This window comes from Balaenoptera musculus, chromosome 16 (assembly GCF_009873245.2).
Source record: "Balaenoptera musculus isolate JJ_BM4_2016_0621 chromosome 16, mBalMus1.pri.v3, whole genome shotgun sequence".
NCBI classification, from domain to species: Eukaryota; Metazoa; Chordata; class Mammalia; order Artiodactyla; family Balaenopteridae; genus Balaenoptera; species Balaenoptera musculus.
The window spans coordinates 25,808,214-25,823,506 of NC_045800.1; the positions used below are offsets into that span (position 1 = coordinate 25,808,214).

General features: G+C 46.0%; 1 protein-coding gene across 2 annotated transcripts in view; it reads right to left on the reverse strand.

Annotated features, from left to right (window-relative positions):
- PDCD11 (programmed cell death 11) overlaps positions 1-15,293 on the reverse strand; it is a 43,164-nt gene that overhangs the window by 12,136 nt on the left and 15,735 nt on the right. For both annotated transcript variants that reach the window (XM_036827937.1, XM_036827936.1), the window contains exons 13-22: positions 14,021-14,272; positions 13,336-13,470; positions 12,639-12,833; positions 11,191-11,361; positions 10,208-10,427; positions 9,257-9,406; positions 8,720-8,835; positions 6,717-7,258; positions 5,749-5,811; positions 1,136-1,244 (exon numbers count right to left, since the gene is read on the reverse strand). In XM_036827937.1, the coding sequence (XP_036683832.1) occupies positions 1,136-1,244; positions 5,749-5,811; positions 6,717-7,258; positions 8,720-8,835; positions 9,257-9,406; positions 10,208-10,427; positions 11,191-11,361; positions 12,639-12,833; positions 13,336-13,470; positions 14,021-14,272 (1,953 nt within the window). The remainder of the gene's footprint in view (positions 1-1,135; positions 1,245-5,748; positions 5,812-6,716; positions 7,259-8,719; positions 8,836-9,256; positions 9,407-10,207; positions 10,428-11,190; positions 11,362-12,638; positions 12,834-13,335; positions 13,471-14,020; positions 14,273-15,293) is intronic.

The window sequence follows — 15,293 nt, forward strand, 5'->3', positions numbered from 1 at the left end:
CTAAATCTATTTAGATTTTGCTATTGACACAGTGCTCTGCCCTAAATACACACCCCAATTTTCAGGTCAACTCAACAAAACATTTATCAAGCAGCCACTATGTATACGGCATGAGAGTGATTAAGTAAAAGCCAGGCCCTGCCTTCAAAGAGATTACAGTCTGCAAAGAGTAAGTCAAATGAGTATGCAGGAGCAAGAAACAAGTAAGAGCACAATATGTTAAGGGACCCTATAGGAGAACTAGTAAGAAGGGAGGGTTATCTGTGCTGGACCTTGAAGGGTTGTAGGCAATAAGAATAGACAGTACCCCCAGTGTAGAAATAAAGACAAGAAGGGAAAAAGATAGAGGAGGTTTTCAGCATGACTGGTGTACCAGATTCATAAGGTCAGATTATGAAGAGCTTAAACACCGCTCTAAGGCATCTTGGGTTTATGAATGTCTACAGACAGTAGGTAACTAAAAGGATCGAGCACCACAGACATACTCAGATACATGCTCATGGAGGAAGAATCTGGCAGCAATGAAGAGGAATTATCCCTCAGGGTCAAGCCCAGACCAACCTTCTCTCTGATGTATTCCAACTGGTATAGTTCTCACTGATCTCTTCCCTTTACTCATCTCCTGTTCCACTTGGGGTTAGAACACATAATCTGGCACCCAATTACACACTGTTTTGCACTGTTCCCGAACTTTATAAAAGGCAAGAATCTAAAATCCAACATTTTATTTTAAACAAAACATTTTTATTTTTATTTAAAATATTTGTGTGTGTGTGTGTGTCTTCTGATAAAACTTTATTTGTGGACACTGAAATTTGAATTTTACATTATTTAAAATAAAATAAAGAACTGGATTTAAAATCTTGCTCTATGATATATTTTTCTTTCCATTTTGTACAATTAATCTATAAATATGTGGAACTGTGGGTTGCTTGCTAGCTGTTTTGTAAGCCATAAATTTAGCTCCTTGATTAGACCAGAGGTTTTCTAGGAGCAGAGGCCTTCTACTGTCTTCTACAAACCAGCATGGCAGCAAACACAGAAGCAAAGCCTAGTGCAAATGGTCACTGTCAGTTTCTCCCCGTTTGCTTCTGTAAGAGGGACAGCGTCGCATTGCAGGGCGTGCACTACTCACCTTCTTCAAGAAGCAAGTCACAGTCTGACCAGCCTGGTACTGTTTAATCTTCTCCAAGGGGCTAACAGAATGAGTGTTGAGAGCAGTGTGGCCATCCTTCTCCAGCTCTCTGGTTGCAGAAAGGCAATGGAAAGAGTAAACCAACCTCTGGATAAGCTTCTAGCTTGAAACCATCTCCCCCAAGCGGCCATGGATTGATTTTACAGGACTCCGCTAACTCATACAAACCCACCATGCACCACCCCCCGCCCCGCCATTTCTCTCCTTAAAGGGGAATGAATGTTCACAATACCTGCGTGAAAATTAATCCTTTCCAATTCACTCACCTAGGTGTGAACAAGCTGTAAAGTAGGTAGCCAACAATAATCTTTGTAAGTATAGGAAATAAAACTATTTTACTTCTTTCAATGCTTTAGCTACTGCTTTACAGTTTGCAGAACTGCTTTCACAAATAATCTCTCACTGAATGTGACAACACTCTCATGTGTGAATCAAGTAGGACAGATATTATTAAACTCATTTTATGCTACAGACCCAGGAGTTGAAGTCAGAGTTCCTGATGCAAAAATCCAGTGCTCTGTCCCCTATGCTACCTTGGCATTATCACTTTCTTGATTCTCTTTTTCTTCTCAGAAAAGCAACAAGGAGATGCGGTCTGAAAGTTATCAGTCCACAAATCACTTCAAAGGAAGCACAGAATTCCCACCATTCCAACCAGCCCAGCTTACCAATTCAAATTTCTAAAACAAAACAGAACTCATCAGTAAAATGGTACAAGTAATACTGGTAAAACTGTAACGTATAATAGCAAGTACTGGTGACTATAGGAACACAGAAAACTCAGATACTAGTAAAGCTGAAACACACCCAGCAATTCCACCCTACAGAAATCCCTGCACAGGCGCACAATGGAACGAGTTCAAGGATGTGCACTGTGGCATTGTGGAAACAACCGTAAACGTCCTCCATCAGCTTGAAAATATATACAGTTTGGCACAGGCACAGGATGGGTTACTGTTTTAACTCTAGACCCCGAAATGGAGAGATCGCAAAAAAACAAAATTTTGAGTGAAGAAAACAAGCTGCAGAATATTAAGCACAGCATACTATTTATGTAAAATTTGAAAACCATACAAAATAATTTTTTCTAGATATATATATATGTATATATAACGAAAGTATAAAAGCAAGAGCTGGATATATGTCAAATAATAGAGAATTTATCCTCTGGGGGTGAAGGGAGAAGCCTGGGAAGGGAACATCTGTAAAATGTTATTTCTTAAAACACACACAGAACATCCATGTGCCTGGCACTCTAACAGATAACTAACAGATAATTTACATTCATTATCTATAATGCCTTTATACATATATATATAATATATATATATGTATAGTTAGGATAAAAAAATTTATTCACTCAATAGCTGATACGGGAATGCCTCTGTTATGAGCTGAATTGTCTCGCTCAGCCCCCCAAATTCGTATGTTGAAGCACCAACTTCCAATACCTCAGACTGTGACTGTGTTTGGAGATAGGGAATTTAAAGAGGCAATTAAGTTAAAATGAGGTCGTTAGGGTGGGCCTTAATCCAACATGACTGATGTCCTTATAAGAAATTAAGCTACAACTCAATAATAAAAAAACAACCTGACTGAAAAACAGAACTGGAACAGACATTTCTCCAAAGAAGATAATACAAATGTCCAAGAAGCATAGGAAAAGGTGCTCAACATCACTCATAGTCAGGGAAATATAAATCAAAACCACAGTGAGATATTAACCTCACATCTGTAAGGATGGCCATTATCAAACAGAAAATAACAAGCATTGGCAAGGATGTGGGAAAAGGGAATCCTTCCCTGCACACTGTTGGTAGGACTATAAAATGGTGCAGCCACTATGGAGAACAGTATGGAAGTTCCTCAAAAAACTACCATATGATCCAGCACTCCTACTTCTGGGTATGTATCTAAAAGAATTAAAAACAAGATCTCAAAGAGATATCTGTATATCCATGTTCATTGCAGCACTATTCATAATAGCCAAGGTGTGGAAACAACCTAAATGTCCATTGATGGATGAATGGATAAAGACAACATATATACACACAATGGACTATTACTCAGCTTAAAAGAGAAGGAAATCTTGCTGTATGTTACCACACGGATGAACCTTGAGGATGTTGTGCTGAGTGAAATAAGCCAGTCACAGAAGGACTGTGCAGGACTCCACTTATATGAGGTATCTCAAGTAATCAAACTCAAAGAAACAGAAAGTAGAATGATGGTTGCGAGAGGCTGGGGGGGTCAGGGGGAAATGAATGGCTATAGAGTTTCAGTCATGCAAAATGAAAAAGTTTAGAGACCTGTTATATAACAATATGCATATAGTTAACAATACCATAATGTATACCTAAAAAGTGTTAAGAGGGCAAATTTATGTTATTTATGTTATGTTTTTTTTTTGTTTTTTTTTTTTATGTTATGTTTTTACCACAATAAAAAAATTTGAAAAAAGAGGAGATTAGGACATAGATAAATACAAAGAGAAGACCATATGAAGATACTGGAGAAGATAGCCACCTGCAAGCTATGGAGACAGCCCTCAGAAGAACAAACCCTGCTGATACCTTCATCTCAGACTGAAAGCCTCCAGAATTGTGAGAAAATAGATGTCCGTTTAAGTTAAAAAAAAAATTAAAAATAAAACACAAACACACATAATAAGTATGTGTTATCTTTTTTCTTTTTCCAAAATGATTTTAAACTACCTCTCTTAAAAAAAAAAAAAAAAAAAAAAGGGGGGCATAACTACATCAATGGCAAGAGAAAACTCAGTGACTAGCAGGAATTCCAGAGATACATGTAATGACTTCTGAACTGCTCTGCTCTCTTAACTCCCCCCGACCCCACAAACGGGTAAATGAGCAGGTACCGTTTTATCTAGTTTGAGTGTCCCTCACCAACCCTGAACTCAACTCGAAGACACACGACATTCTCTTTGTGCACAAGAGCGCCATATACAAGTGGGAATGAAAATATGATGGCATTTCGTAAGTAAGTCAACACCATCAATTAAATAAATGTTTTTCCTCCTGACTTCGAAATATGTATTTTAAAGCATAAAGCATTTGAGAAATATAGCAACAATAGCATTATGTTTATACTAAGTTTCTCAGGGGGCTTGATTAAAATAAAATAATTAACAATACAACATAGGTACGCGGAGGAGGTGGAAGATGTGCTAGAGTTTTTGATCTGTCCATCTGTCTATCTGTCGTTATAACTCTCCATCCTCCATCTCCTCTATGGAATGAACTCATTTCCTGGCTTGGCCCACACTGCCACTACCAAGGACCACCGCTATGGCTCACACCAGTCTCCATAGACAGGAGGGTGGACCAGCACAGCAGTGATAGTTCATGAGAGGCTCCAGACTCTGAGGGTCAAGAACCATTCAGGATGTTAGTAAGTCTTCCCACAATGCTCACTGACTCGCCCCTTGCAGTATTCATTAATTTAACATACCTACCCTTAGCCTGGATAAACTACTTGACCTTAACGCTTAATTAAACAAGACATCCAGCCTCACAGGTGAAGACACCACAGACTAAAACAACGAATATGAGGAGGTCTCTGTTTTCACGACAAAGGGACACAATCAAATCTACAAAACAAAGGAAACCACCGATTAAGCAAATAGGAACGTGTGCATCCGCCAAATCTCATCATTCTGGAACTAAAGGGCTTACTCTCACATCCTTCAAAGTAAGCGTTGTTAGCGTCTGGTACTTCAAGGTTCCAGGAATATTTCCTTACCTCAGACACAAGCCTTCTCAGAACTATTCCACTTCTATTCTGATCCCTTCAGGATGCTGACCAAATCTCATCTTCGGAAAGCTGCTTAAGAGGTCTTTCCATGACATCCTAGGCACGTAAGACTTACAACCTGGATGGATCTGGGCCTGACCCTGCAGAGGCACTGGCACAGTCACGTGTATCTAACTTCATTCGCGGATGGCCTATCAGTTCCTAGAGGCTGGGTTTTTTTTAATGGGGGAAGCAGAAGCAGATAGGCCCATAGATCAACATGGATCCCCTGCTTAAGATGCTCTGCAAGAACGACCCCAGACAAACTGGATCCACCACTTCCTGGAACTACTAGCTCTACCAGTCTGCCTAGAATCCCTCGTGGAACATCCCTCTGCAGAATCCACCAGAACATGACCTAAAATTTCAGTCACCAAGCAGTAGTCTATTATCAAAGAACAGGCATCCTTGGCTACGTGGTGTTTATTTAGGGAATTCCTGAGTTCTAGAAAATTAGGTTGAGAGCAAAAATGTTTCTTTTTGCTACATACCAACAAACAGAACTGCAATCAGCCTTTAAATGGATACTTAAACGCTGAATACAGCTTTCACATTAATTCTCATATAATCCCTCTAACCAGCTGTATGAGAACCAGACAAATATCCCTCCTGGAGAAAAAAAGACAACCTGGACAGAGAGAGGCAAAATAAGTCACAACCCTGGCTGAATCAAGACCAGAACTCAGGCTCCTGACTCCAGCCCAGCGCTCTTTCCATGAGACCACCGGAGTTGCCCTCACCTTGGCCGAACACTCAGCTCCGGGATGGTTCGAATAAATCTGGGATGACTTATTGGGAGAAACCTGTAGAAACAAGTAATGTCAAATCAGTTCTCTTATTCTCTGTAACACCATAATCGGGAGACCAGAATTTCTAACTGCCCACCAAACCAAGCTTAAAAAACCGCCCACTCCGCTGCCACACCGCCCACTGGTAATACCAGGCCTGAGGGCTTCCATTCTCATCGTTTGAGTAAATGTTAAGGAACTGGCTCATCTGATCTTTTACGGTTGTCATATTAAACCCTGAAAAGACTTTTCCTTATGGACGATATACTCCAACTCTTTCATTCTAAAAATAAGGAAATTGAGGTCTAGAGAGAACAAATGACTTACTGAAGATCCCACAGTTACTGAAATTAATATGCAAATCATTGGCTAGACTTTGAATTCTCTTTTTGGTTTTCTTATAGCAAGGACTTTTGCTGCAATAACATACTGTAACTAGATTGAAAGTAAACGAGTATAATTAAGGTATGCTGTGGAGGATGGATTATAGTAACTGCTGACATATACGGAGCAATAACTATGTGTTAGACAACCCACCAGGCACACTCCGTGCTAGGTGTTCTCTCTTCCAATCTTTGCAATGGCCCTGCAAGGTGGTCACTACCATTACTCTCACTTTACAAATTAGGAAAATAAAACTCAGAAGGCTGAGTAACTACTTAACTCCTGGTCGCATAATTTTAAGTGGCAAATCTGGAATTCGCCCCAGATCTGACTCTAAATCAACGCTCTTAACCACTACATTATACACCATTAAAAAATAAAGACACACAAAAGGATTACTTGCTGAATATTTTGGTTAACTAAAAGAAAATCTAACGTATGCACAACTTTTTGGAAACTGCCTCAGTTCCCATGCCTTCTCTCACGATTACCACCATCTCCCCTCAAAGCCAGTCCCTCCCCCAAAGCCTCCATACTTGAATGTCTTCATGTCTCTCCCGCCAATCACTCGGGCAGTGACCTTCTTCCCAACTTTCAGCTTGGCAGTAGGAGATGTGCCCACTGGAACATCATCTAGAATGTGGGAGGCATGGATGCAGCCAATGATGCCATCTTCCAGGGTCACAACCACATGGGTGGGCTTAATGGACTTGACGGTCCCTGTGACCACGTCCCCAATGGACAGGGTGTGCTTCCTTACAGTCCCTAAAACCAGAGCTGGATCTACTTCCTCATCCTCGTCGACCGTCTCAGAGTCCTTCCGGGTCTGCCTCATGGTCCTCTTAGCAGCTGGCCCCTCAACGGCCAAAAGAAGACCCGTCACTCCTGGTTCTGTGGTCTGGAGGGTTAGGGAGACACCCTGTCCCACCTGCAACTTCTCTGAATCAAAGCGGAAGGTGTCATTGAGGTGAGAGGTCAGGGAGAAAGCTGCTAGCTGGCCAGTCTCTACCAAGGAGGCCAGGGCAAAGGACTCCTCCAAGTGCTGCACAATCGCCTGGTGCTCACTGCCTTTCTTCAGCTGGAAAACAGAAAACCCACCATCCCTGCTTCTTACAGAGCACAAGGACTTGTTCCTCACCCACTGGGCAGGGGAGGTCTGGGGAAGTCCTCTGAGTCCAGGGGGCTCAAGGCTAATCTGAGCTGTAACAAACTAGCCTCCACTCCCTGGACCCAGCTTTCCCCTCCTGTACACTGAGGCGATGTGACCACACTCAAGGCGCCACATCAGGATCACCTGGAGTTAGCCTCTGTTTTGAATTCAGATTCCGAGAACTTATCCTGGAACTAGTGAAAGCAGAACTTTAAAGGTGACTCTGATGCACAGCCAAGTGACCTCTAATGGTTCTCCAGCTTTAAGACACTGTGGTTCCTCCTCTCTTAGTCCTGCAGCTCTCCACCCAATTTATTCACTCACTCAACAAAGACAGTCATTACTGAGAGCTTATTGTGTGCAAGGCATGTAGCCTGTCTTTCCCCAACATCCAACCTGTGCTCATGCCCTTACGTGCACTAGCTTCACTCGGATGACAAAATGGGACAGGGACCTGCTAGAAAGCTTAGTGAGGGGTTCATACTGTTTTCTATTTCTCTTTGTCTCTCAAAGTCTTAAAATTATAAGCAACTGGAGGTTAAGGATTACATCTATATAATTCTCTGTAACACACCCTATGCGATTAGGGGATTAATAAGTACTTTAGACAATGACGAAATATACGCGTCATCCGGAGAAAAATACCACTCATTTTAAGATTTCCCTTGAGCCCATTCTTTGCCCACACAAAAGTGGACAGAAGAGGGTGTTAGACGAGCAGCCTGGAGGTCAGAACTACCCACAGACATGTTTTGTTTGGTTCACATGATGTTTAAAAAGAAGAAGGGTTTCCAACATTTCCTACATTTATTTCAAATAAAAAATCCAAATTCTGCCTTCTCTTAAAATTCAAAGACTTCCCAACACTAGACCCAGATGTTCTCATGTGGCAACAGTGAGATGGAACCGAGTAGTCTCTGCCCCTCTGTGGCAGTGCGTGCACTCCGCAGTCTGTCAGAGTCCTACTGTCGAGTCCTACTGTCACCACCCCCTAACACACCTGGCCCGCTTCACTCATCCAAGCACCTGCTTGGCCCCAGTCAGGGTGACCACATGATTTACAGCCTGAACCAGAGTGAAAGTCACTGCAACTAACAAGCACACCCGGGGAATTCCCTGGCGGCCCAGTGGTTAGGACTCGGTGCTGTCACTGCCAGGGCCCGGGTTCAATCCTTGGTCGGGGAACTAAGACCCTGCAAGCCGCATGGCTCGGCCAAAAAAAAAAAAAAAAAAAACCACACCAGGATGAGAGGTACACCTGGGAATGACCCAGACAAATCCAGGCACACGGCCACCCTGTCTACAGGTATCTGCAAACCATGTGGGGTTGGAGGGGTGTGTAACACCTTTGAAACCATGGGAATGGAAGTCCTCAAGCAGCAAGCTTACCTTTTTAGCTTTTCTATTCACCAAATCGTGGCAGAGGGAAACATGTACTTCCAACTTCAACATATCAACATTTAAGATTACAACCTTCTTTTTCTGCCCAGATTCCACCTCCTGCCCTGTAGTGCAGAACCAAACACAATGTGATCACCCTCCTGGAGCAGGGGCGAAGGGAGACAGCATCTCTCCAACAGCCCTGCAGCCCATAGGCACAAAAAGAAGAAGTGGACCTATGTCCTAGGTTTATATGCGCTAGGGAAGCCAAGGGTCTAGCTCCCATAATTCACATTCAGGTTGTGTCAATTTATGCAACCTGGTATATAAAAATCTAGATTTACCCAAATACAACAATAAAGGGATTCATACCTAAACCTTCTTTAGTATGCTGCTGTCTTGATTTGCATTTACACAAGATAAGCATGCCAAAAATTTCTGCTGGATCAGCTCATCTATGTATTTGGAAATTCTGTACCCAAAAGAGGAAGCAACGGGCAAGGGGTTTCCCCTACAAACCATGATGGGCGAGAGAGATGCACTCACCTGCCCGATGATACTTGCTGGCTCTTAGGACCAGGCCGGGCACTGGGCCCTCACTGAACAGTACAGAGCCGTCTCCCAACACCTCCTGCACCTCTAGGTCAAGGACCATGCCTGGGGTCATCTCAGCCAGCGTCTGCATCAACACAGAGTCTGCCAGAGACCCAAAGGAAATAGGGATTAACAAGATGAAATGACACTCACCATTCTTTTCCTTTGGAAATATGCTGACACATGGAGGATATTTCCAACATGGAGCGTTGGAACCACTATGAAGGCAAAATCACTCTTGGTAAAAATGTCTGATATCCATGAAAATTCCCAGTACAGGCAGAGACCTATGCCCCTTGCTAATTCCACATGGCCATAATTCATGGAATAGCCAACGAATGCCAGAAACACATGCTTTCCTTTGATTTCGGAATTTTCCTTCTTTCTGTTTGGAATCTACCCTCTCAAGGTTCTTATTTCCAAATCCCATCAGGGTTCCAACAAATCTACACAATGGTTCAAAGCTTAGTAGGGTCAGACTAATAACCCCCCCACAAAGTCTTCCAGCAGGTCCCTGTTCCATTTTATCATCCACTACACATCTGATGAATAAAGGAACAAAAAGTGAAGAAGTGAGTGGATTCACAACAAATGCAAACCTGAGGCCACAGAACTCAGGGAAATTTTGATTCTGGACTGGGAGGGAGCCCAAGGGGAACTTCTGGGATACCAAGTAATGATCTTTTATCTGAATCTGGATGACAGTTAAACAGGGATGTTCACTTTATAAATGTTTACTGAGCTGTACTCTAAAAGATCTGTGCACTTTATGGAGATCCTACTCCCATTAACAAAAGTTTACCCATTTTTTTTTAACATCGGGGAAGACCCACAACTCATCGGAACACACTGAAGACGCACACGCCCCACCCCGGCCCTCATCCTCCGCCCTCCTGCCCCCACCTCGGTTGCTCATGAGGCTACGGACGCCCTGCCGCTCCTCCAGGCACTGGCTCAGGAGGAGGAGGCTGGTGGTGGCCAGGTCCCCCAGGGTGCAGTCTGACAGCCGCAGCGACAGCAGCATCCGCTGCTTCTCCTCGTCCACGTTGGTCACCTTAGCAACCACCGTCTGCCCCTCGACAAAGTGGTCACTTGTGGAGGTCACAAACTTGTCACTCATGATCTAAAAGGGAAGAGCGGGTGCAAAATGAAGAAAGGAAAGGAAGTCTCTATTAAGACAACCCACTTGAAACACCCAGAAAGAAGTGTGTGAGGCAGGAGGTGGACCCCAGGAAGGTCCCCCCAGCCCTCTGAGCACAGCTCACCTCCCCTGTCGTAAAAACACAGGAGGCGCCCTGGCTGCCAACCCAGCAGAGAAGGCCCCAGAGCAACTCTCTGCCCCTCACTGTGCATGTTTCTGGGGCCCTCCCCCCTCTCCCATTTTTAAAATTGTTCTGGCAGGGGATGCAAAATGTTCTGCCCAGGCAAAACATCAGTGGAACACACCTACGGAAAGGAAGAAACACTTATGAATTGTCTGTGGCAGGAATGAGCGATGAGCCCTTTGCTCACCACCGTCTTACACGGGCTTTGGTAAGACTCCTCCCCGCTCTGGGTGTCAGTTTACGCAGCAGGCCTGAGAGGGGGTTCAACGACGGGATCGCTAGGATCTTTTCCAGTCTGAAAAGTCTGCTATCCAATGACCTACCCAATGCTGTAGCATGAAGTAGAAAAGGTGCCCCTTCCTCCAGGACACAGCCCTGAGCCAGGACACAGGCTGGGCAAGAGGACTGCAGACTGAGTCTCAGCTCCACTGCCCCTCAGCCAGGTGCCTCTGTCATGCCCCTGAAAATCTTTCAAGAGAATAGATTCTTTCCCACCAACCCTCAGGTTCCATGTCCCTGTTGTCTCCCCTCAAAGGCCCTTGTGCAGGGAGGTGAACTTACAGCTTTGGGAGCCAGTCCACTAAGGCCTGACGGGAACTGGACGAACACACCATAGTCCTTGATGTTCTTCACAAAACCAGTGAGCAGCATTCCAGGATGGATTTCTGAGAAGCTCTTGGGATCCTTGCCGCCCTCTACTGCGGACACCAAAGCTGGCTTCCTGCAAAGGAGCTAGTGGCACTTCGTCAAGAAATGTTCCAGAAAGGGCAGATGAACTGTCCATCTCTCCCATCTCCGTTCTCCACTCTACACCCTCCCTACCACAGTGATTCTCTAAGTGTGCAGACCAGCAGCATTAGCATCACCGGGAACTAGTTAGAGAGGCCAATTCTTTTTTTTTTTTTTTAATTATTTATTTATTTATTTGTTTATTTATGGCTGTGTTGGGTCTTCGTTTCTGTGCGAGGGCTTTCTCTAGCTGTGGCAAGCGGGGGCCACTCTTCATCGCGGCGCGCGGGCCTCTTACTATCGCGGCCTCTCTTGTTGCGGAGCACAGGCTCCAGATGCGCAGGCTCAGTAATTGTGGCTCACGGGCCTAGCCGCTCCGCGGCATGTGGGATCTTCCCAGACCAGGGCCCGAACCCGTGTCCCCTGCACTGGCAGGCAGATTCCCAACCACTGCGCCACCAGGGAAGCCCGAGAGGCCAATTCTTAAGCACCAGCCCAGACCTCCTGAATCAGCAACCTGGGGGGCGCGGGGAGCAGGCTGTGTTGGACCAAGCCCTCCAGGGGATTCTGATTCACGCTGAAGTTTGGGAATCACTGTTTTGTTCCTGCCCTTATTAACACACCTCCAGATTACCGGAGGGGACCTAAGGGGAAGGCTCATCCCTGTGGTTTGGCGGCTGGATCGGCCGTGACACCATCCTCCTGCCTATCTTCACACTAACCAACCCTATTTCCCCTCCTCTGCCTATCTCCACTCTAAGGAGAATCGATTTTACATTCTGCAAGAAAGGAGGCAGTGTCTTCCTTCTAAGCACCCACACGAAGACCGAAAGCTATATTCTGAGACCTATATCCCAGCAGGGAGAGGCGGAGGAGAGAAAAGAGGACAGCAGGTACTTATTAACTGTTCCAACTCAGGGGTGAGCACTGAGTGCCCCAAGAAGGCTGGATGTGCCACTGGGAGTGTCCTGCTGGGCCTGGAGTGCCACGTGGCCCTCTCCCCAACACCCTGGGCTCCCCCTCTGCCCTGACCACCAGCATCTGCCAGCAGCACCTCGATCCCGCTCTAACGCCCACCAGGGGAACAGAGGCAAAGTGTAGGCTTGCCCACTGGTTTGGTCTGTGGAGGTATCTCTGCAGTCAGAGGGCTGACTTCTTTCCCATGGAGTTTCCAACTAAGAGCAGAGGCTGGCCTGGAGTTCCCCAGCGCCCTCTCCCGCCGAGGGCCCACAGCTCCCACACCTCCAGCTCCGCGGCTCCCTGAGACCAGTAAAGGATACAATACGCTCCTCACCCTCGCTCAGACACAGGACTCTGTGCAGGGTGTCGCCCGCCTGGAGCCAGCAATGCAACAGTGGGCCGTGGGGGACGTGGTCTGACAGGTGAGGCGTGGGAAGGAAGCCGGGGACGTTGTGAGGCAGGACAGCCACCTGCAGCCCATCTTTGGTCTTCTCCAGAACCTTCACATCCACCAACTACCCAGGGAAAAGGAAAACAAAAAAGAGCGCTTGTCTTGAGCAGAGAGCAACTCGTGTGGGTCAGGCAGAGATCAGAGGCATCGAATATCCAGCACCAGGGATGACTGGGAGGTCGAGATCAGAGAAGCAGCTTTCTCCCACTCCCCACCCCACGCTCCCAAAGACCCAACAGGCACACACACCCGCACACACAGCAGGACCCATCTGGTGCTCACATCACTCCTCTCCCAGGTCCCTCCACTGGGTCCCAAAGGAAAGACAGTTTTGCAGGCTGGTCCCAGGGACCAGAGAGGAAAGAGGGCAGCAGCACACTGCTGACAAGCCACACCGTAACAGCACTTTCCTTCCTAGACAGTCCATCTGCTCTGACACACAGCCCCAGAATCTTATCTAGCTGCCTTGATCTTCCCCCTGCACGGTTTCCAGCACCCCAGGTGTCAGTGGCGCCCTGCTCTCTACCACTGTCACTAAAATAATTTGTCTGGAGAAGTCCGGGTACCTGCCCAGCGTTAATGGCTTTTTTTTTCTTCTGACTGTGTCCCGCACATTCTTTCTTCGGATCACTTGACAGCTTGAAGGACAAGAGCATCCTCTCTTTGGATGGCTCACAGTTCAGCACTGCAACCTTCACCACCTGGTGAGAAACCACACCTGCTTGGCCCTGGAGAGAGGTGCCCCCCACCAGCACCACAGAGGCCTTGGGTGATTCACCAAGACCCTGGATCAGATCAGAAGGCAGTGAAGAGAAACGTACTGAGAGCTACACAGAATCCCCACAAGTCAGCCTTTCGGGTGACAAAAGACATGAATGAATTCTGGAGTATAATCCCAAGTTTTAAAAAATCATTTTTTCCTAGACAGACCCAGACTCATCAGATTTAGGGCAGTGCCCCCTTGTGGTGATAGTGGCCTCAGAACAATTTCTGATGTGAGGGACACTAGTGTATTACAGGTGAAGATTAATTTCTTCTAGGTTGAGGGCCTAAGGTCCGTTAGTTTGCCAGCATCCATTGAGCCCCCTTGAGGGTTTCTCTCTGTTCTGTTCCATCTCCTCCACTTAGCTGGCTCAGGCCCACTACCCCACATGCTCTCTTCTGTAACCCTTAAAAAGTAGCCTTCCTACTCCTTCCAATCTGTGTTCATGGGGTCACCAACGGCAGAAGCCTATCCAGGGGAAGGGTTACCTGGCCAGTGTAAAAGACACTCTCTGGGTCAGGGATATACTCGGCACTGAGCTCGTGCCTGGGCACCAGTCCCTGCACGTCACTGTAGAACTTCACAATGCAGCCGTAGTCCTTGACCCTGAGGATAAAGCCGTGTGTCTGCAGACCAGGCTTAGCATCGGCATAGCAGGTAATGGCAGGAAGTTTGGACTCAACCAGGGTTTTCTTCAGGGTCATCATCAGCTTCCTGGCTTCAGGGTCACAAAGCAAAACCTAGGGAAAGGATACTGGCCATGACCAAGTCATCCATTACCAAGAGAGCCACTGAGCTGGTCTCTGCAACCCCCTGAGAGCCAGGGTCAGTCCCTAAAAACCTGCTGTCTCTTTCCCTCTGAGAATAATAGCTGCAGACCGTCCCTGCTTCCTGCTGGATGACGACCTCGGGAGCGTTCATCTCTATTTCAAATGTACTACCTCCCAAAAGTCCCCTCCTGGGCCTAGAGCAACACTCACCAACCCAGTGCACCTCCAGGGAGTCCTGTGTCGGTTACTCCTACTCTGCCTCCGCTCCCTCTCCCTCCTGGACCACCGCATCTCGTCTAACAGAATGAATGACTGAACCAGTTTACCCCCTCAACAGTGTTGTGGACTAGCTATAAACTAAGACTGAGTGCGTCAACCACCTCTCATTCCTCAAAAAGTCACCTCCTCGAGGGCAGAGAAATTCCTCTATTTCTAACTTCCTGACCCCACCACTGTAAAACTGTGTACCAATGGGTAATCAATAACTTTGTTGAGTCCATAATGAAATAAAATGAAAATAAGAAAATCCAACATCCTAAGTGTCTGCACACACCAGGCCCTAAGCACTGTGTATTATCATGTTTAATCTTCACAACTCTGTGAAGCGTCTCTCAGGATCCAAGCCTTTCTTATAAAACACTCAAGTTTTGGCAGCTTTGGTTGGGCTATTTCTGTGCCTGACACAACCCCTGCTCCTCCTCAACCTTCCAAATCCTACCCATCCTTTCCAGTTCAAGCCCCACCTCTGCCAGAAATCTAGAAGACATTATTGTCAAATAGAGCTCAATTCGAAAACTGGTTCTGCCATTTATTAGCTGTGTGACTTTGGGCAAGATACTCTCTTTCCTAAGCTTTCATTTCCCCATCTGCAAAATGAGGATAACAGTACTTCCTTCATAGGGCCATTTTAAGGATGAAATGAAGTAAGGCGTGTTATGATGTGCCTAGCACAGCAATTGGCACAGAATACATGTTACATGGTAGTTGCTAT